Source organism: Zeugodacus cucurbitae, chromosome 6, assembly GCF_028554725.1.
Source record: "Zeugodacus cucurbitae isolate PBARC_wt_2022May chromosome 6, idZeuCucr1.2, whole genome shotgun sequence".
Classification (NCBI taxonomy): Eukaryota; Metazoa; Arthropoda; class Insecta; order Diptera; family Tephritidae; genus Zeugodacus; species Zeugodacus cucurbitae.
In genome coordinates this window covers 49119147-49139426 of record NC_071671.1, presented here as the reverse complement: position 1 = coordinate 49139426, position 20280 = coordinate 49119147, and the positions used below count along the sequence as shown (strand labels likewise).

The window sequence follows — 20280 nt, the reverse complement described above, 5'->3', positions numbered from 1 at the left end:
ATGCACGTTACGTTAAGTTCAAATAAATTCATCAGATCATTTAAGATTAGAGCGTGAAAAGTAGAAAAAAAACAAAAGCAATTGTAATCACAAAAGCAACAACAAGAACAAAAACTAAAAGAGCAAAAATCAACCGCGAAACAATTAACACAAAAGCCAAAGGAAATAAACAAAATCGCGTGCTTACTTACGAGTTTAACTTATACTTTATATTGTATATTTGTATAATATTCGTAGTGAAAATGATTTGAATTACGGCTGTTTATCTGACTGGTGGTGGCGCTGGGGTGGCGATTGTTGGAATTGCCAAATTTTATGAAACCCATACATATACACACACGCTTAAATCGCTTGATGCGGCAGCAAAATGAGTGAAAGCAGATCGAACTGAAGTATGTAGCAAACATACATACATACATACATACATATATCTTATTAAAGATCATATAATCACAACTGATTTGAATATATAGAGTGCATAATTAAGACTTTTTCGGATTTATGAAATATTATTTCTGTTAATTTCGTCTACTATATGTTTTTTAATCTCTAAATCTGCGAGAATTGCAAAATTTAATTATTATACTTCTAAATCTATCATTTTAACATTTCGACATTAAAAAGGTATTGTATTTTCCTTTGAATAAAAATAACATGAAACGTGTCGAAACGAACAAGCAACTGGTATAAATAAAATAAACTGGTATAAATTAACTAAGGAGTTAGGACTGAAAGCTTTGAAAAACTGGTAGAAATTAAACACACTTACAGCCAGTGTCATCAGATCGCTAAAATTTGAATAATCACGAATCAAGCAACTGAGGTAAATGAGGTACTCAAATATACTTTAATAAGGTACCCAGAAATACTCTTGTACGGAACAGGATAACTGTGTTGTTGCTTTAAAAACTGGTATAAACCAAAAATACTGACTGTAAGCTGTCTTCTGATCGCTAAACAAGAATCACGAATCGAACAAGCTGGTATAAATGAACTATAGAGTTAGAACTGAAAATGGCTTTAACACTTTACTGAAGTTCCCAGATTTACATACTCTTATATACATAATAACTGTGTTGTTGCTTATAGAATATATGTATATATATTTTTGTGACAAGAGAATGGCAACCAAGCAGCATTTTTATACCCTGAACAGGGTATATTAAGTTTGTCACGAAGTTTGTAACACCCAGAAGGAAGCGACGGAGGCCCTATAAAATATATATATAAATGATCAGTATGTTGAACTGAGTCGATTTAGCCATGTCGGTTTGTCTGTCCGTCTGTAAATATACGAACTAGTCCTTCAGTTTTTAAGATATCGTTTTGAAATTTTGCAGATGTCTCTTCAAGAAGCTGCTCATTTGTCGGAACTGCCGATATCGGACCACTATATCATATAGCTGCCATACAAACTGAACGATCGGAATCAAGGGCTTGTATGGAAAACTTCCGCATTTTAGTACATATCTTCACGAAATTTGGTGTGAGTTATTGTTCATAGAAATAATTTAATCTCCGAAAAAATTGTTCAGATTGGTTCACTATAGCATGTAGCTGCCATACAAACCGAATGATCGGAATCAATGGCTTGTAATGAAAATTTTCGCGTTTGACGTGGTATCTTCACGAAATTTGACATGGATTACTGCTTAAGGTAATAATGTAAACTCCGAAGAAATTGTTCAGATCGGTTAACTATATAACCTTAATGTTTCTAGCAAACAACCCGGCTAAAAAGAATTAGTAAAATGTTTTATTTTTTTTTTTTACTTACTTTTTCTTAGGTCTTTAGATTTGCTTAAACACATAGTTACTAAAAGAAATGCACCTGTGAAGGGTATATTAGCTTCGGTACAGCCGAAGTTAACGTTTTTTCTTGTTTTACCTCAAATTAATATCAAAAACAGTCAGCAACAACAGCAAGGTACCAGAGAAACAATGCAGTGTCAAGTGTATTGAAACCTCATCCTACAGGATGACTACGTGATGGCACTCCATCTGGTATCGCAAAGGACCAAAATCGGCCTATGTGTGGCTCATTGGCCTACCAGATTAACCTAAACTAACGTAATATCATAAATGGACACTCTTTATTGTACTTTGATGAGCAGGAAGCCTGTACCATGTCGAGTCCACAAAAAAGAAGATGGTCGCTTTTTCTTTATCTGAGATTATGATTTTGTTTACATAAGCGAAACATTCTTCGTTTTCCGTTATTTTCACGAAGTTAATATTTTAAAATATTTTGAAAAAAATTACCCTCAGTATTACTAATTAGACATGATCAAATCGTTTTAGGAAGTGCCAATAAATAAACAGAAAGCTTAAAATGACGAAATGTATTATCTTGTCGATGAAACTAATAATTGTCCTAATTGCCATGCGTGTTTTCAGTATCTACAATTTTAACAATTCCAGGAATTATTAAAGAACATTTGTCATCCGTTTTTGACACCAAAAGGTGAAGAGTTCGAAAAGTATCAGATAATGAATACTTGTATGTGTGTTCCCTAGAAGTCTTAATTGTTTTAAAACCATCCAAACTTTGGCAATATTAACAACAAAATAAAAATACAATTGATAATTTAAAAATATACTACAAACCGAACTTCTTTCAAATGATAGTATAGAAATTCCATTGAATTTTCAGAATAATAAAATCGTGGTTAAGAAATTATCATTTAAAAAATTTACGAAACATATTTAAATAAATTTGATTTTTTTATATGTATATTTTTTTCAAGAAACCGAATGAGCGGGGAATCCCCAAACCATCGACATCACAACTTGCAATTTTAGTGCAAAGTAAACATAGGCAGAATTTTTTACAAAAATAAACACCAAATATTAATAATTGAAATTTGAGACAGTTTGATACAGGCAACAAAAGAATATTAAACAATTTTTGCTATGAGGCTCAGTTTGATGTTTTTAACATTTATAAATACAGTGGAACTTCTCTAACTCGAATCACTATAATCCACAGAAAACTTCGAGTTAGATAAATTTCGAGTTATAGAATTTTTATTAAAACATACCATTTTTCAAAAGCCTGTAAAATATAGATTTACCCACTGTTTTATTTATTTACTTCGCAAAAAGTTTTATTTAAATGCATTACATTGTTGCACTTTGCTATTGTTTGGCTCTCGACGTCTGTATCTCTTGCCTTTGTTACACGATTTATGAAATCTATAAGTGTAATATCAATTTTTTTTTTCGCCTCCATGCGAATATAGCGACTCCTTTACAATTGTTCCTCTGACAAGTACAATATTGTATTATGTCCTGGTCGAAAAGTTCGACTTATGAAAGGAAATTTGACTTCTATTGCCAAATTAAGAGTTAGAGTTATGTAAAACTTCGAGTTATAGAAGTTTGAGTTATGGGAGGAAATTTGTATGAAATTTGGCTTCTAAACGCTATTACCAATTCAAAAGTTCGGGTTAAGGAGATCTTCGAAGTTCCACTGTAGTTAAGAATGTGCCCAATGAAATTTTTCTGCTAAATTCGAATAAGTGTACTATTTGATAAGCTTCACATAAAAAAGAGCTTTGTGTGATGCAAAATTTTTTTTTTAACAATCTGTAAACTAAATATTATGAAATTTTTCTTGTTCTACGTCATTTAATGCGTATTTGGCATCCATTAAAGACGGACAATCTTGTTTCCATATTATTATAATTTTTGGGTAAACAAGAATCACTTGAATCGTGAATTTTTATCAATGAATGATTAAGACATTTTTTCGTAAATTCAGGCTTAGTAAATTAATTGTTCAGTCATTCACATCTTCGAAATTGACTACCAGAAAGTGTAGCAAAAAATTCTTGCAGAGTTGTGGACCTTAAGGAAAATGGCGAATCGAACAGGGAAATTATGCGTTAGACAGGTCCAAATTTGGTTATGCTCGTCGGTAAAATAGCCCACTTGAGAATACATAAAAAATTTTAAATGGAAACATCACTGCTAATATATTTTACGATACATTAATTTTATGTACGCCGAAAAATTCTAAGCCAATTAAAATATTCTAAATTTTACAATATCATTTTTAGATTATCTCAAATTTCACTACTTTTAAAGAAATCCATTTAAGCACATTAAACGGATGTGTTTAGCTTTTGCATAATAAAATGTCAAAACATAATAAAAACAAAAGCACCATGGATTGTCAAACCATAATGCCACAATGCCACATGAAAATAGTTGTTAAATATATGAAAAAAATAAATGTTAAAAAAATATATTAAAAATAAGTATTATAATATTATTATTATTTCAATTAAAAATATAATTTACACAATTGCAATATGTTTATAAATAAATAACAAATTCGGTAATTTATAAATTAATACATTGAGACTCACATGCAATTAGAGGTCCAACCTTGAAAGGACTCGTGCAATGTAACAAACAAGCATTTAATTGTTATTGCTGCATCATTCCACTTATTAATTTCATTTTCTTGTCACTTTCAGCATTTAATTTTTTTTTGTTTAAGCGTGAATAAACGCGCACAAATGTACATACATATGCATGAAATAATATATAATCGAGCTGTTAAGTGTGTGCGTGTATGGTGTTTTATTAATAACAATGCCAAGCGTCTTATCAAAATACACAAAGACACAGACGACACCAGCAAATGAAGAGGTCGATCGACACTGAAGACTCTGGACCGAATTGAGCACGGCTACTGCACAAAGATCAGCACAAGACGTCGCGTACCGTATAAAACACTCAATTAGCATCAATTATTCATGATCTTTAATAAAGTTTTAATTACACTACAACGGTATTTAACGCAGCGTGTCGTCGGCGCCTAACAAATACTTTTTATATTTACTTTATATATGTACGAGTTAGCATTAGATAAATACAATTACTTTCGGATATTTTATTATATAAAAATTAGTGAAATATATTTTTCGTCTGCAACCGTATTTCAATAATTCACACTTCTATTTTTGCACATATTAATTAATTTATTTTTACAATATTTTGTCAGCCATATATTGAAGTTTTTATATTTAAAAATATCGTAGCGTTCGCAACAACGTCTGTACATGGACTGTTTCCATTGATGGTGCGCTGTGCGCCAAATGAATGAAGCTTTAATAATCCGCAGGGCGTCCCATTTCGTCACGAAGAGAATTTGCTCATGATAAAGTTCTTAGAAATGTGTGCATGAGCCGATATTTTGTATTTTCAGAGAGTTATTACTTGCCTTTAGCAAAAGAGCGTGCGTACATAAGCAAGAGTGTAAAAAGTGGACTTTAATTAAAAAGCCGGTCTCTTATTGCAAATAAATTGATACCGATATGGTCGTAGGCATAATAACAATTATCAGTTTTGAGTCACTGTACTATTTAACTTTTGCGCGTTGGTATGATTATATTGTGCATGATTTCATAACATGATAACTTTTCACATGAATATAAAATTGTTATATGCTAATTAATTTTAAACATTTTTAATAAATTCATAACAGCAAAAATAACAAAATAATACAAGTATGCGTCGCCATGCTTTCTTTTTTCTTAATTATAATTAGACAAAATTAGCAGACCACAACAATCCGGTATACGGAAACGGAACCACATGACTCCGTGGCACTTTATATCCGGGCAATCATATTCACTTTGGCAGAACTTCTAAATTTTGGCAAAAACCCTATACCGCTACAAAAAAGATGATCTCGATAGCCACCTGTTAGAAATCCACCACTCACTAGCACTTTTAAATCTTATCACAACAAAAACAACACCCGATTCGTTCTTAAATTAGAAGATTCTTTGCCAAAGCTTGATTTTTATTTTATTTGTATTATCAACCACTTTAATACCATATTTTTACAGTTATAAAGTTAAAACATAAACAGTAAAGTTAAATTAATAATTATTTTAGTGAATTACATCAGTTTCTGTAATTTTTTCTGTAACAAGTTAATAAATTTGGCGGTTTTACATCAATTAATACTAGTTATGACAATGAAAAAGTCGATGACAATATCGATCATTGTATTTTTAGATAAATATTACATTATCGATCAAGTAATTGTAAATTTTCTCAAATTTATATTTTTGTTAAGTATATTTCGATTTTATTATAATAATATTACAATAAATTGATAAGAAGTAAAATACATTCAACATAATAAGTTAAAGTAATTCTGCTTTTATAGTTTTCACATCCGAACAACACAAATTATTACATAATACATATTTAATAAACAATACTGGAAACTGTTAATTAAAATTATTTAAGTACTTACACACAAACAACTATGAAGATTCAAATTTTTCATAAATGAAATAACAAAGTAAAAATTCTCCGGCGTGAAATAATTTCGATACACAGCGCATTGCTTTGCATTACCAACAACTTGGCAGCACTGTTTATGGAGCTCAAACAGTGCTCCAATATTCCATCGCCTTCAGCAGAGAAGTTCTCTGCCTTCAGTTGTCGCGTATTTGTAAGTAATAACGGTAGTTGTTTATCATCTGTTCAGCGCATTTTGGGGCATCTGTGTATATTTTAGCATTATATGATTAATACAAACTCGTATGGCTTTGGAAATATAAGTTAGTGCAAATGCAAATAAGGTGTAAGATCAATTGCAAGTGTACCTCACAACAACAGCGCTTCCATAAGAAACACCACACGATTAGACCTTGAAATATAGCAAGTGGATGTGGTACACACAAACATATGTTTGGCTACTAAATAAGCAACTTGCAATCATATAAGTCTTTCTAGTATTTACTTACTAGTTTCCGCTTAAAAGTCAATATTTGTGTGCCAACAACAAAGTGTAGCAATGAGGTCTACGTGTTGCTTTTCGTGCGAAACTATAGTGTTTCTACTGACGTTAGTGGGACTTTCCTTATTAGCATCAGCTAGTGTCATACCTGCTGCATTTCTTGGTGTGCCTGATAAACTTGAAAATGGGCTCTACAATTCCAGTGATAAGGTAACAATTCTCACTGTAAATAACTTCAATGATACAGTGCTGCGTCAAAATCGTTCATTGCTGGTGGAATTTTACAACACATTCTGCGGTCACTGTCAGCGTTATGCTCCACAGTACAAAGCATTGGCAGAGCGTTTGCATCCGTGGCGTGAAACATTACTGGTGGCAGCTATAGACTGCAATGCATTCGAAAATACGGGAATTTGTCGAGACTACGAAATATTTGGTTATCCAACAGTACGCTACTTTTCACCGGGATATATGTGCAAAGCAGGGAACTATGGACAAAATATCAACCCACATACGGAAATAAACGAGTTTACAGCAAATATGGCACAACGTTTGGCCGCAGAAAATGACACGGATAGCTTGCCAAATTTCCCCAATCTACATAGTCTCACAGAAAATGAAAGCAAAACACTCTTTAATGGCTTGGATAGTAATAAGAAATTTGTGATATTAGTTTACGAGCCAGAGAATACCACTGTGGGTTTAGAGAGTATATTACACTTCCACTTATGGCCTGATGTGCAAGTACGGCGTATACACGATATGCATTTAGCTAAAAATTTCCAAATTGATGGCGTACGCTATAAGATTGCGACTGTAGATAGAGAAGGCAATGTTGTGCCATATGGTGTCACGGAAGATACGCCCCAAGCGCACATAGCTACAATTAAAAGTTTTCTAGAAGCACAACATTTTAAACCGCGCTCAGAAAAACCAACCAAAGCCGTAGCAACACTTACACGGCAACATGGCGATGATGAGGCTGGACGATCAGTTATTATTTCCGAAGTACTACGTAACAAGCATTTCGTTTATCAGGTATGTGTATATATCTTACGCTTACAATGAAATTGTGCACCTTAATTTATAAAGTCATTATGTACTTTATTACTATTGTTGAGTGTAAATACGTGTTGTATAGTTCAGTGTATATAGTTATAACCACGGACTCTGGGGGGCGTACCTATAAAACACCTGTCACTTTGTTTTTTTGTACTAAACTGTGTTGATTTAAGTAAAATGTAGGTGGTGCGAATTGTAGTCTACATAAATTACAATATCCGTTGTTTATGTCTAAACAATTTAAAAAAGTTGTTCTGAAAAAATCCAACTAACCTTTTTTATTAATTTAATTATACTCATTACAATAAATTAGGCAATCATCATAGCAAACAGTGAAAAAATTGCCTTAATATTGCCAGTGATACAGTTAAATGAAATAAACTACATTCGAGTGAACTAACGCGCTATACGCTCTAATTTGTATACGTGCAAAACTTTTACGTACATAATTCATATATAAACGTTAGAAGTCGTAGTTGAAACTTTGTATCATTATCTCGCTAAAAATACCGACATGACTTTACGGCTTTTAGTTTTCAAAATAATTTATTATTAATAGTTTCGGGGAGAACCGTAATCGCCTAAATATGTAAGTTTAGCGCTAATTGTGAAAGGCGTAATATATAAGTTGCTAATTTTTATACGCTGAAACACTACAAACCATTAGTGAAGTAGCTGATTTATTTTGTATTTCGCTCTAAATAATATTCGTTGCTATAAACAAATATTTTAACTAATACACATACAGAGCAGCTATAAATTTTTCACTTTTTAATCTAAGAAATGCGCGGATGTCTCGATGCTATCGTCCACTGTTATCAATTGATTTATAAATACACACACATATTTGCAAATAAATACAAGTTTTTTTCCTCTTAATAAAGTGACTTTTATGCGTTTTTGCAAAATTCGCTTTCTGTATATTCGGAATTTCAAATGTTCATGAGTTGATTTACATATGCGTTTAAGAAATGATATAATATTTGTTTTGTTTTAAAAATCAGCGTATAATGTGGTTGACGTGACTAAATGGGTTAAATGTGTGTGTGTGTTTATGTTTACCGATCAGTGTGTCATATTTCCCTACCACAATAAAGTCCATAAAGATGAGAGTAGGTTTCGATTCCACGTCAATCAGGTCAAAATAAGTGATTATAGTCCAGATTTATATTAAATTAAGTACTGTCGACTTCCAAAATTATTTGGAATATGCTTTATGCTAATAAAAAAACGATAACAGCAATATATTTGTAAAAATAGTTGTAATCGGAAGCGCAATTGAATTTTTGATTTCAAAATGTTACTCATAAAGATCCATAAATATTTGCTGTTATTGTTAGAATATTAGTTGTTGTTAGAATAGAACACATTTTCTTAATGATTTGGAATGATGCTAACAGATAACAGTGTATAACAGTTATTCCTCAGTTAAAAATCCTGCTCCTTCCGTTTAAGTTGATCCAACTGTTGTGAGAGTGATGAATTTTAACTACTCGACCATTAGTCTATAAGCCGTGTATGCCCTTAAAAAGTAACGCTACAATTTAAAATCTCATTTTGCAAGTTGAATGCCTTCAATGCATATGACCTATTATTTGCAAATCTTTTTGTTAAATTCTGTCATAAGTAGCTTTCGCTTCTTGAATCATAATCAATATTTACTTAAAGCTTAAGCTTGGCTTAATATTTGTTCATAATAATATTTGTTATCGAAGTGTCAACACAAATGTGTGTGTATGTTTTTTATTTTTTTTTTTTAAATGAGCTTTTTAATACTAACCGTACACAATGCCGCTTGTATTTGATTTTGTTGTTTTTGCTCATTTAAAATTGCTTTAGTTGCTTTAGCAATTAAAAACAATGTCGGAATCGTACTTTCTTTCTCACAGCTTCACTCTCCTTAACATACAGAGTTTGATAATTTGCTTCTTTCTGGATTTAAGTTTGGTGGTAACAGTTCGTAGTTAGGCAGTTTTTTTTGTTGTAACCACAAAACAAATATTTTAAGAATGCTGTTTTTAATTTTTTCGCTTATAAAAATAAACAAGTAAGGTAGGGTTAAGTTCGGGTACATCCGAACATTTTATAATCTCGCAATTTTGTAATGTAATTTTATTAAGATAACACACGATTTGACCCTCATTTCTTTGGGGCTGATAAAGTCCACCGTATATTTGAAAAACCTATAATTCGATATATGGGAGCTAGAGGAAAATATAACCTTTTTTAATCATTTTTAGTAAAAGAAAAACATTTCCCCTGAATTATATAAAAATCTTTAAGAAATGTACCGATATTTACGGTGAAATATTACTCATGTTCGATATCCGGGGCCTTGGAAAGTTGTAGTGCGATTTCGACAATTTTTCCACAAGTGACAAATACAGTATTTGCGTAAAGTTTTATTCTGCTATCTTCATCAGTTCCTTATGTATATAGTGAAGGAATCAGATGGGATTCAAAATTGAGATATAGGGGAAGTAGTCGTGGTGTGAACCGATTTCGCCCATATTCCATACGTGTCATCAGGGTGCCAATAAAGTATTACGTACCGAAATTTATTAAAATCGGCTTGGTTTCTGATATTTAGTTTTTGACCCATAAGTAGGCGACGCCATGCCCGTTTTCCTTTTTTTTATATCTAAGTGAAAATAGTAAATAAAGCTATAATACTCTAAAAGTATAAAACTCCCTTACTTTGCTGTACCCTTTAATGTTTTTAATTTATTGTTCTAAAATGTAAAATTTGCAAGCATATGTTCTTATTCTAAATTTATACGTACATACAAAAGTATATATATACTACGATGCATTCCGGTATTTTACCTTGATTTCAACACTCTACTTAATGTGTCAATATTTGTTATACTTTTTCAGCTATAAACATTTACTTATCTACACTCTATATACATACGTACATAGCTATGTTTACATAATATTTTATTCTATTAATGAAACAGATGTACAAATAAATTTCTATAATACTTTGCAGGCTGATCTGGAAATGGCCTTACGTCAAATGCTACTCAACGAGATACCAAAAGTACACGACATACGCGGCGAACAATTATTGGCATTGCAACGCATTTTCGGTGTCTTGCTGCGCTATAATCCACTTGGTCCACAAGGCAATTTAGTCATACGCCGTTTACATGAATTTGTTGTTAAGACCAATGAATCGCTGAGCGGCGCCGATTTCCAAGCGGAATTCGAACATTTGAATAAGACATTTGGTCCGATATTCTCCTCGAATCATTTTGTTGGCTGTGTCACCTCGCAGCACAACAAACGCGGCTACACTTGTTCGCTGTGGACACTCTTCCACCATCTGACAGTGCAGGCCGCACGCTTAGAAGTCAGCAATGATCCGTTAGAAGTACTAACGGCCATACATGGTTATGTGAAATTCTTTTTCGGCTGCACACATTGCTCGGAACACTTTCAGGTGAGTGCGTGACGGGTTTGAAAATCTCTAAAAAAATTACCGTTACTAAATTAGGTGTAGTAGAAAATAAAAAAAAACACGTTGAATTACAATATAATTGTACTTTTTACGGTTTAGTAATGCATTTGTATGCGCATTTTAATGAGGCGTTGGTACGACTTCAAGTTGTTGAACAATGCGTATTTTCTATAACTTAACTGTATATATTTTTTGTTTATACATGAGGTAGGGTTTTTATGTTCGCATAATGTTTGTAAAGTATAAAAAATCATAAAATATTTATGTTTCTACTAGCAAGTCAATTAGTTCATAATTCTCGTTAGTTCTTTACAACCTACATCTGATTTGATTCTAAATAATTTATTTTCGGTTCATTTTCATTATATAAATATTTTTTTATTTCTTATAAGAGATATCGCTCTTCAACTTTCTCGTTAATTCGCAGTCTTTTGTTGTTTATAAGTGTAAACAGTTACTTATATAGTGAAGCGTTGCTAATTATAATTCTAAATATTTGTAAATTATATATACATAGATAATTGTTATAAATGTATACATGCATATGTATACCTCCATACATATGTATATGTATATATGGTTTGCTTAATAGGTTCCTTACGAATATTTATACAGTGAAACCTCCACTCGCGAACACCTCCAATGACCACTCTCTTGACCGGAAAAAAAAAAATTCAGGAACCAAATTTTATGTTGCGTTTTCTTTTTTACTACTTTTTATTCTCATTACCTCTCGATAACGGGCAATAAAATTGAATTACTGAACGAAAATGTAAAGATAATAGTAAAAATCTCTGATAAGCGGACGCTAAATTCTTATGTGGGGACAACAAAGACCAATGAGTTAAATAAATGTAGAGTAACTAAACCGAACAGCCGAAATCTATGTTCATATGTATATATATACGAGTAATATATGTCCATTCGTACACACACTATCGGGATCTACATATATGTAACAATTTGTACATAGCTATTTACATGAAAGAATCAAAAATTATGATTCAGCAAAAAAATTGCGGGTCAATTAAGAGTTCAAACTTTTTCGGCATCAAACGGATGGTTGGAAAAATAGCGAAAACGACATAGTGTGACGTTCAAATGCGTATATGGGGAATCTGCCGAGGTTAATCCCGAGGATCAATTAAATCACTTCAAACAAAAGCTACCAGACATGTTATAGGGCTACAAACCAGAAATTATATTTAACACAGATGAAACTGGTCTTATTTTCAATGTTCTGCCAAATAAGACTCTTGCCTTGAAGAACGAAAAAGGCGTTGGTGGTAAGTTATCGAAGGAAAGATTAACAGTGCTGTTGTATGTCAATATGGTTGGAAGAAAACACGTTAGTGTTCAGTTGAATGGATAAAATCCGACAGCAAATGTCACGTGAAATTATGTGTGAGTGGCTAATAACATTTGATAAAAAAATGGGCTATCAGATGAGAAAAGTTTTACTATTTACTAGATCAGGGCATTATACAGAATTTCGATTGTCACTACAGATTGAATATTATCAAACATATTTTGACAAGAATTGATAATATTTCAATGAACAAACTTTCAAAAACATTTGACATTTTGTTTTATTAAGACTGCATGGGACCAAAGTGTATTCAACAAAGTGAACTAAGTATATGATATTTAATTTTTTTACCCGAATTTGACATGTTTGCCATTGATTTAACCCTTACATTTATTCAAAAATTCTAATTTTGAAATTCAAAAGTAAACAAATTTCAAACCAAAAAAAATATTTTTTAAATGAATAAAAGAAAATGCCGAATACTTTCTGTTTATGCAAAACAACTCATGGAAGCAATTAACTAATGTTTTGTGCTCCAACTGGCAAATTGCAAACAATTTTTTCAATATATATTATATTGTTCAAGATAAAAAAAGACGGGTTAATGTAAACAAATACATGAATTGTTTACTATTTTATTGTCAAAACCGGGTATGTCAAATACTTAGTTTCCTTTGTTGAATACACTTTGCATGGGACAACGTAACGATGGAAACAATTAAAAACTGCTTTTCAAAAGCTCGTTTTCCAAAATGTTGACTTCGGTGCAGACGACGATATTCCCATATCGACGTTATCGGCTTTGATAAATCTTTTGCATGAAAATGAGCAAGGGCAGTATTACGACGATTTTTTGTTATTAGACGTAATTGTTACTACAGAAAACAATAATATTGACATAGTTATTGACGTTAGGAATTATCTGACAGAGAAACCGAAGACCTAAATAAAGTATGCACCCAGGATGTGGGTGAAATGAAATCTAATTTATTTAAGAACTAGTGTGTGTATACATTTCAGTAAAATTTTGATTCGTCTACTCCTATAAGCGGATCCCCCCCATAAGCGAATAGTGGAACCGTCAGTGTCCGCTTGTGGGAGGTTTCACTGTGTTTTGTTTACGTAATTCGAATGCTTACTCATGGCCTTTACCTCCAACACAGTTCAGTGAAAGTTCATTTAGATACTAATAAGCACCTATATTGTATTTATTTAACATAACATATTATTGTTATGTATTTATTGTAAAGTTTATTTTAACAAAAGTTGGCATTTATTCTATACTTTAGTATTTTATAGATGCATTCTAGTGTTGGACATACCTTAATTTAAATAAGATCTCCAATATGTTTGTTGTTATAACAATATAAAATATTTCCCAAACCGGTTTGGGGAATACAGTTACCCATTAGTTATTATTAATCAACAATCAATATCAACAACAAAATCCACTATTTGTCACCTCAAGTCAGTTCTCAACTTTGTTCTTCGGATTAAAAAAAAAACTTTAATTAATCTTAATTAGTATTTTGTAAGCTTTAAAAAATAATGGTCCTACCATAATATATCAATAGGCCACTCTGTCTTGGTCAAGGTTCGAAAGAGGCTCTTTGGAGTTTGTTTACTTTGTAAAATAATGTTATTGCTGTTGTTGTTGCGACACACTTTATGTAAATTACATATTCTCGGAATATGAAAATAATTATTTAAAATTTTTAAGTCACGATATACGTACTATTTGTATTTAATTTAGAAAAAGTGAGGTTAATACTGATCACAAGGCAGACAGCAGATAAGATCACAAATTTCAAAAGCTTATAATTGATACTTATTAGACACTAGCAAATGATTATAACTCAATTAATTTTATTATTCATTCCCTCCACAGGCTATGGCAACACGTCGAAAAATCTGGAATGTGCCCAACAAAGACGAGGCCATACTCTGGCTATGGGCCGCACACAACGAAGTAAACAATCGACTAGCAGGCGATGAGACAGAGGATCCCAAATTCCCGAAAATACAATTCCCTAGCGAGTCGAGTTGTCCGCAGTGCCATAAATCCGATCCGGCCTTCTCGTCGAGCAAGTCGACCATCAATTGGGACAAAGACGCCGTACTGAGCTTCCTTAAAAACATACACAATCCTGGGTATGTGAGTCGTTACGGTGTGGAAAACGAAGCAGTGCTGCAGCCGTCACTGGATAAGTTGCGCCAGAAACGCATGATCAGCAATGTCTTCTCCGAAATGGACATGCGCATGGGCATGTTGTTGTATGGCTTCTGCATTGTCATGATGGTGCTGGCGTTTAAGCTCTTCGCCTTGAAGAGCTATCGCAAAAAGCCATATATGCACGACATGCTCGGCAAAGTGTAAGTGAGCGGCGAACGGAATGCTCGAATTGAAATGAAAAAAATGCATATGCGCACGCATATAATACAGTTGACAATGTTTCACTAATTTGTGGAATGTATTTATACAGTGTTGCGGCGAAAAGTGTAAATTTTTTTGTTTTATTTAATTTTTTTTTTTTTTTTATTTCGATGCATTCTACGTGGTGAAAAAGACATGCTAACTCAAGTGCAATTCCATTTATGGCGTAATATTAATTAATTCGTAGCGTGTGCGTATATGTTGTATTTGTGATGACACGATTTTTAACATTTTACAATAAATTTTAAGTAACTGAAATTATTTTAAACGCAAAATTCCAACAAAAACAAAATTGTTTGTATTTATATAAGTTTATTACATTGTTGAATTATATGTCGTCTCAAAAAGTTAAATAATTCCATTGCATATGTAAACAAGTTATACATTCAGACGTTTATACTAAATTTAATGAATAGTCTTTTGTATATGCAATATTATATATATTTAAGCGAAAACGTTGTAACGAGCCCACAGAATTACATACAAACACCACTACATTTATTATATAAGCGTATGCAGTCCAGATTTGATTACTTTTTATACTCCGTACTACCAGAAAAGCTTGCAACGAAATGTCTCCAAGGATCTTAAGTGCATTTGCATTTACAAAAACAAAAATATAAATAAATTTGTATTTAGTAAATATATGCGACTGCATAATAACAAAAAATAAATGTGCGTGTATTCTCCTTCTACACTGGGTCCCACAATATTTAATAAGTTTGTATATACATATATAATATAATTACGGTCTAGCATATAGTCACGAGCAGCTGATAATTTTTTATTGTGATGTGCATCGATCCTTACGTTTAAATATATATTTGTAAATAAATAGCATAAAAAGATCATTTGTATTTCTTCTGAATTTTATAACTAAACAGTTCTACACAGTAGCCATATAACTCAAGTGATAAGATAGAATGTTGTTCACTTTTTGTTCACATTGGCTGTCAAGTGTCAACAAGCAACAACAAATGAGATTTGCACAATGTAGTTGCATGACAATGTAAACAATACAGAAATTTTATTTGCAGTAAAGTTGAAAATACAAAATAAAAAAATAAACCTTTGGTAGAGATCGTTACAGTTAAGGTGAATTTTATGCAAGCAGTTAACGTTAATACAGAATTTTAAATGGAATTCTTCACAAGTTTGACTTAATTTAAAATTTCACGCTTGACTCTACCAAGCTTGTTCCCTTGGTTGAGACTCAACGACTCACTTTTTATACTCTCGCAATAAAAGTTGCTCTTTTTGTGGACATAACGGTTGTTTGTAACATCTAAAACTAAATGAGTTATATATAGGGTTATACATATATACCAAAGTGATCAGCGTGACGAGTGGAGTTCACATTTCGGCTTTCCTTCCGTCCGACTGTCTGCGCAAGCTGTAACTTGAGAAAAAATTAGATATCTTGATGTAATTTGGTACACGGGCGAAATCGGACCACTGCCACGCCCACAAACCCGAAAACACATTAAGTGCCATAACTAAGCAATAAAAGTTAAAAATGTTAAAGGTTGTTTAAAGGATCGAAGTAGGAATGGGCATAATTGTATGTAATTTTTTAGGGAAAGTGGGCGTGTCCACGCACTCTTAAAAGTTTTTTGTACATATTTCGTAAAAACCACGCCCAGCTCCCATACAAAGGTTATGTTCGAACTTATTAAAAGTGCGTTAAATCACTAACGAAAAACGTCAGAAGAAAAGAAAAGGCTATAACTTTTCAATGCCCCGGATAATGCAAATAAAGAAAAAAGTGCCTGAGGGTAATTTTTCAACGAAAATATCGGTAAATCTCTTAGATATTTTAAGTAAAGTAAAGTAAGTCCTTTTCCTCTAATAGTGTGTCTCTGTACCAAAAATAGTTAAAAACGGACAATAGAGAGTTGGTAAAAATGAATGAAATCGGTTCAGGAATTACATCAGCTTTTATATATAATAATATATATGATAATTTTCATTATTCTATTGGATTTTATGCCGAATATATGGGTAAAATAGTGTTATCTTTAAAAAATTCAATAAATTCCGAGAGTATAAAATGTAGCCTTTCCTTACTTCTTCATTAATAGGTCCCATACATACATATATAAATTTAATTAACGTCAGAATTAACATTTCATAAACAATTTTAGGAAATTTACAGTCCTTGGCCGAATAAAAATCAAATTCGTTCCGGTTTCAGACCAAAGCTGTTGATTCGAAAAATCACAATAATGAAATAGTCATTATGATTAAAGCATTTGCAAAATATAAGCATTTCGCCATTTATAACACATGTGCATCTCTCCCTGACCTCAATTGCAGCTGTTCTGTTATCAAAAATGACCGTTATTTTTAGTTGCATTATGTATGTATGTATGTATATTTTAGTTTTCCTTTCTTTAAAACATCACTTACGTCTTACAATTTAAATTCAAGTAAAAAAACACATTTTTTAATCATTATTAATCCAATAACTTCTTTTTCGATTTGGGTGTTGATATTGTTTTAAGCGCAACCCGTCGCGGTGTTTTATTGCCCGACATCGGTGTTTTTGGTGTTGGTGTTTGTGCGCTTACTTCCTTACCAGCTACTGTTTCAGTATTTGACGTTGGTTTTTCGACGCTTTTACACTCCTGCTCTGCAGTAGTTTTTGTAATTGCCGCCTGCGAATTATTATCCACCGAATCCTCGTATACCAAACGCATATCTTCGGTGCACTCCAACGTTGCGTCGTTGTTAACGGCCGACTTGTGTGTCTCAGCAACTACAGCAGGTGGTTTAATAATCGACTCACTGTTTGTGGAAGTAGTCTTTGTTCCGGCATTACTGTCATCTACTTCCATTGGTGTTGGCCAGGCATCAAGCGCCACTTCCTCTACAGTTGAGGTTGAAACTGCTGCTGGTGGCGCCGGCATTGACAAAAGCGCACGAGGCGTGCGTCGTACTGATATGGGTGTAGCACCCTTTGTCAGTCGCGATGTAGCAGGCGTATTTGTTGTTTTCTTTGCACTATTTGTATGCGTCTCACTGGTGGTAGGAGTACTAATAGTGTTGGGGAGCGTTGCACTACGTGGCGTGCGTCGAACCATTATCGGTGTGACAGGACGACTCTTTTTCTCTGGTGATTCGAAGCGTTCATCGGAGCTAAGAATTTCCTTGTCAATAATGATTTGAGCACCAAGTGTTTTTGTAATTGCCAATGCGGCGCCGGCGTTATTTAAATTCACTGGCACACTCTCACTAACTGAATTTTTATTATTATTTTGAACTAACACTGCGCTTTCGCCGCACTTTACTTCTACTTTATCGCTAACAGATTTTTCAGGTTGTGTTTCCACATTTGTTGTTGTTGTGGCTTCTACTGTTGTCTCCATTGGCTCGTCGGTTTTTTGCACTTCGGCTATTTGCGCCAGCGGATAACGTTTGATGTTTATAGTTTTCGGTTCATCGGTGGATGGTTTGCGCTCCTTAACACTTTGTGCGTCGTTTTCCTTTTGTTTCTTTGTTTTTTTACTAACTGTATTGATATCGTTTGCACTTAAAACTTGCTCGGCATTTTCATATTCCTCTCCCAATTCACCCGCCTCAAAGGTGATCAACGAACAAAAACCATCCGTACTTGATACGACCACAATTCGACCGTCACTGGACCAAGTCACATCTGTTAAACGCGTATAGTGTATATTCGAGATTACTGCAAATGGTTGTCGCTGTTGTGTGTCATAAAAGTAGACGGAACTACGTGTTGCAACGGCGAATATCATGCGATATGGTAGTGGCACAACTGGCGGATTGACATCAGCTTTATGTGGTCGCAATCGATACAAAATCGGGCAGCAACGCACCGCTACTGTATACTGTCCGGGACAGGGCAACACAATGGCAGGTTGTCGGAAAGAATGTCGACTAAATACATATGTGGTGTGCAATGATTGGGCTACATCTTCTTTTTCTGCCACACCAGCAGGTGTCAGCAGCAATTTGCCATCAGGCGTGAAGCAGAGACGCCGAAAGAATGTCTGCAATGTGTCGTCATGGAATAGACGTAAACGATGTCCATGAAATTCATTACCTTCGCCAACCGGTAGTGTGGATTTGTTAATGCGATGTAAAACCCGCTTTGACTGTATGTCGAAAATTCTCAAATATCTGTAATAAATTGTTTTAAATATTTTTTTTTTATAAATAATTATAATTTAATTTACCTATCCGAACTAAGTGTAGCAATATATTGATTTTTTGGATCCCATGCAACACCTTGTACAAACGATTTATGATCGCGCAACATTCCCGTAGATTTGCCTTTTTGTACGTCCCAAACCATGGCAGAATTATCGACGGAACCGCTTACGAGAAACTGTGAATTTGGCGCCCAACTCAAATCGTAAATGTCCTCCATGTGACCTCGCAATACCTTCAATACAATCCATACTTCTTTATCCTGCTCGTTGGTGTTGTCCAATATATTTAAGGGCTCCTGTTCGCCTTTCAACTTCCAAATGAAGACGACACTCTCGTCATCACCGGATGCCAGCAACTCACCGTTTGGTGACCATTTTACCGCATTTACTGCACGCTGATGACGCGTTAAATCAGCAGCCAAATCCAATTCAATATCCTTTTCATCATCTGTGTAATTCATATACCAGATTAGTACATGAGCGTCTGTGCCACCCGAGGCCAGGCGATGTTTTTTATTGGATTTTTCTAGGGATCTGGGTTGTATATCCACACTCAGTACTGGGTCGCGATTATGCCATGAGATTTCTGGGATTTTACACTTCATATTTCAATAAATTACTTTAATATCGTATTTCAGTTAAACAGCGTAAACAAAAAACCTTTCACTCGCGTAAAGTCAATTAGCAAGCAAAAATCACATTTGCGCGCCAAATCACAAAGTTGAAAATGTCAAAAACAATGTGAATGGGTGGATCAAAACAAAAGAAAGCAAAATTAGAGTTGCCGTTATTTTTTCGTGGGAAACGATAGGAACACCCTAATATAATAAATGCAATATTCACTAAATTTAGTATAAAGAGGTTACGTCAAAATTCAAAATGCTTGAAATTAAATTAAAATTTCAAGTGTACTATTTTTTATTTACATGAAAATAATAATATTTTATTACCATTTTCGCACTCAACGTTTTTTTTCAAAGTCAGTGATAACTTATTACTGCGACAACAACAACAACCACCTTCACAGTTGTCAAAGAATTTGTAACATTTCTTTTATGAATAGAAAAA

General features: G+C 33.2%; 3 protein-coding genes across 8 annotated transcripts in view; 1 reads left to right on the top strand and 2 right to left on the bottom strand.

Annotated features, from left to right (window-relative positions):
• Positions 1-5102, bottom strand: part of Smoc2_1 (SPARC-related modular calcium-binding protein 2) — a 36941-nt gene extending 31839 nt beyond the window's left edge. For 3 of the 6 annotated variants that reach the window (XM_054233634.1, XM_054233636.1, XM_054233633.1), the window contains exon 1: positions 4374-5099. The gene's annotated coding sequence lies outside the window, so the exon portion shown is untranslated. Of the gene's footprint in view, positions 1-4373 lie in introns of all 6 variants that reach the window. The other 3 variants (XM_029043697.2, XM_054233635.1, XM_054233637.1) reach the window with 3 other exon arrangements.
• A 1343-nt stretch (positions 5103-6445) lies between these two features.
• LOC105217739 (sulfhydryl oxidase 1) lies at positions 6446-15888 on the top strand. The gene is made up of 3 exons (XM_011192888.3): positions 6446-7807; positions 10824-11276; positions 14492-15888. The coding sequence occupies exons 1-3, from the start codon at positions 6827-6829 to the stop codon at positions 14978-14980; spliced, it is 1923 nt and encodes a 640-aa protein (XP_011191190.2). The 5' UTR covers positions 6446-6826; the 3' UTR covers positions 14981-15888.
• LOC105217740 (chromatin assembly factor 1 subunit B) lies at positions 15380-20019 on the bottom strand. Its single transcript, XM_011192889.3, has 2 exons — positions 19237-20019; positions 15380-19180 (listed from the first exon to the last, which is right to left on the bottom strand). Exons 1-2 carry the CDS (start codon positions 19815-19817, stop codon positions 17494-17496), a joined length of 2268 nt encoding a protein of 755 aa, XP_011191191.2. The 5' UTR covers positions 19818-20019; the 3' UTR covers positions 15380-17493.
• Between the last annotated feature and the right edge of the window lie 261 nt (positions 20020-20280).

Bases quoted from the DNA above. Each gene is read 5' to 3' on its own strand.
- LOC105217740 (XM_011192889.3), bottom strand. From the start codon at position 19,817: ATGAAGTGTAAAATCCCAGAAATCTCATGGCATAATCGCGACCCAGTA. The intron at 19,181-19,236 runs GTAAATTAAATT...AATTTATTACAG, and splicing joins GCTACACTTAGTTCGGATAG to ATATTTGAGAATTTTCGACA.
- LOC105217739 (XM_011192888.3), top strand. From the start codon at position 6,827: ATGAGGTCTACGTGTTGCTTTTCGTGCGAAACTATAGTGTTTCTACTG. The intron at 7,808-10,823 runs GTATGTGTATAT...AATACTTTGCAG, and splicing joins ACAAGCATTTCGTTTATCAG to GCTGATCTGGAAATGGCCTT. The intron at 11,277-14,491 runs GTGAGTGCGTGA...TTCCCTCCACAG, and splicing joins ATTGCTCGGAACACTTTCAG to GCTATGGCAACACGTCGAAA.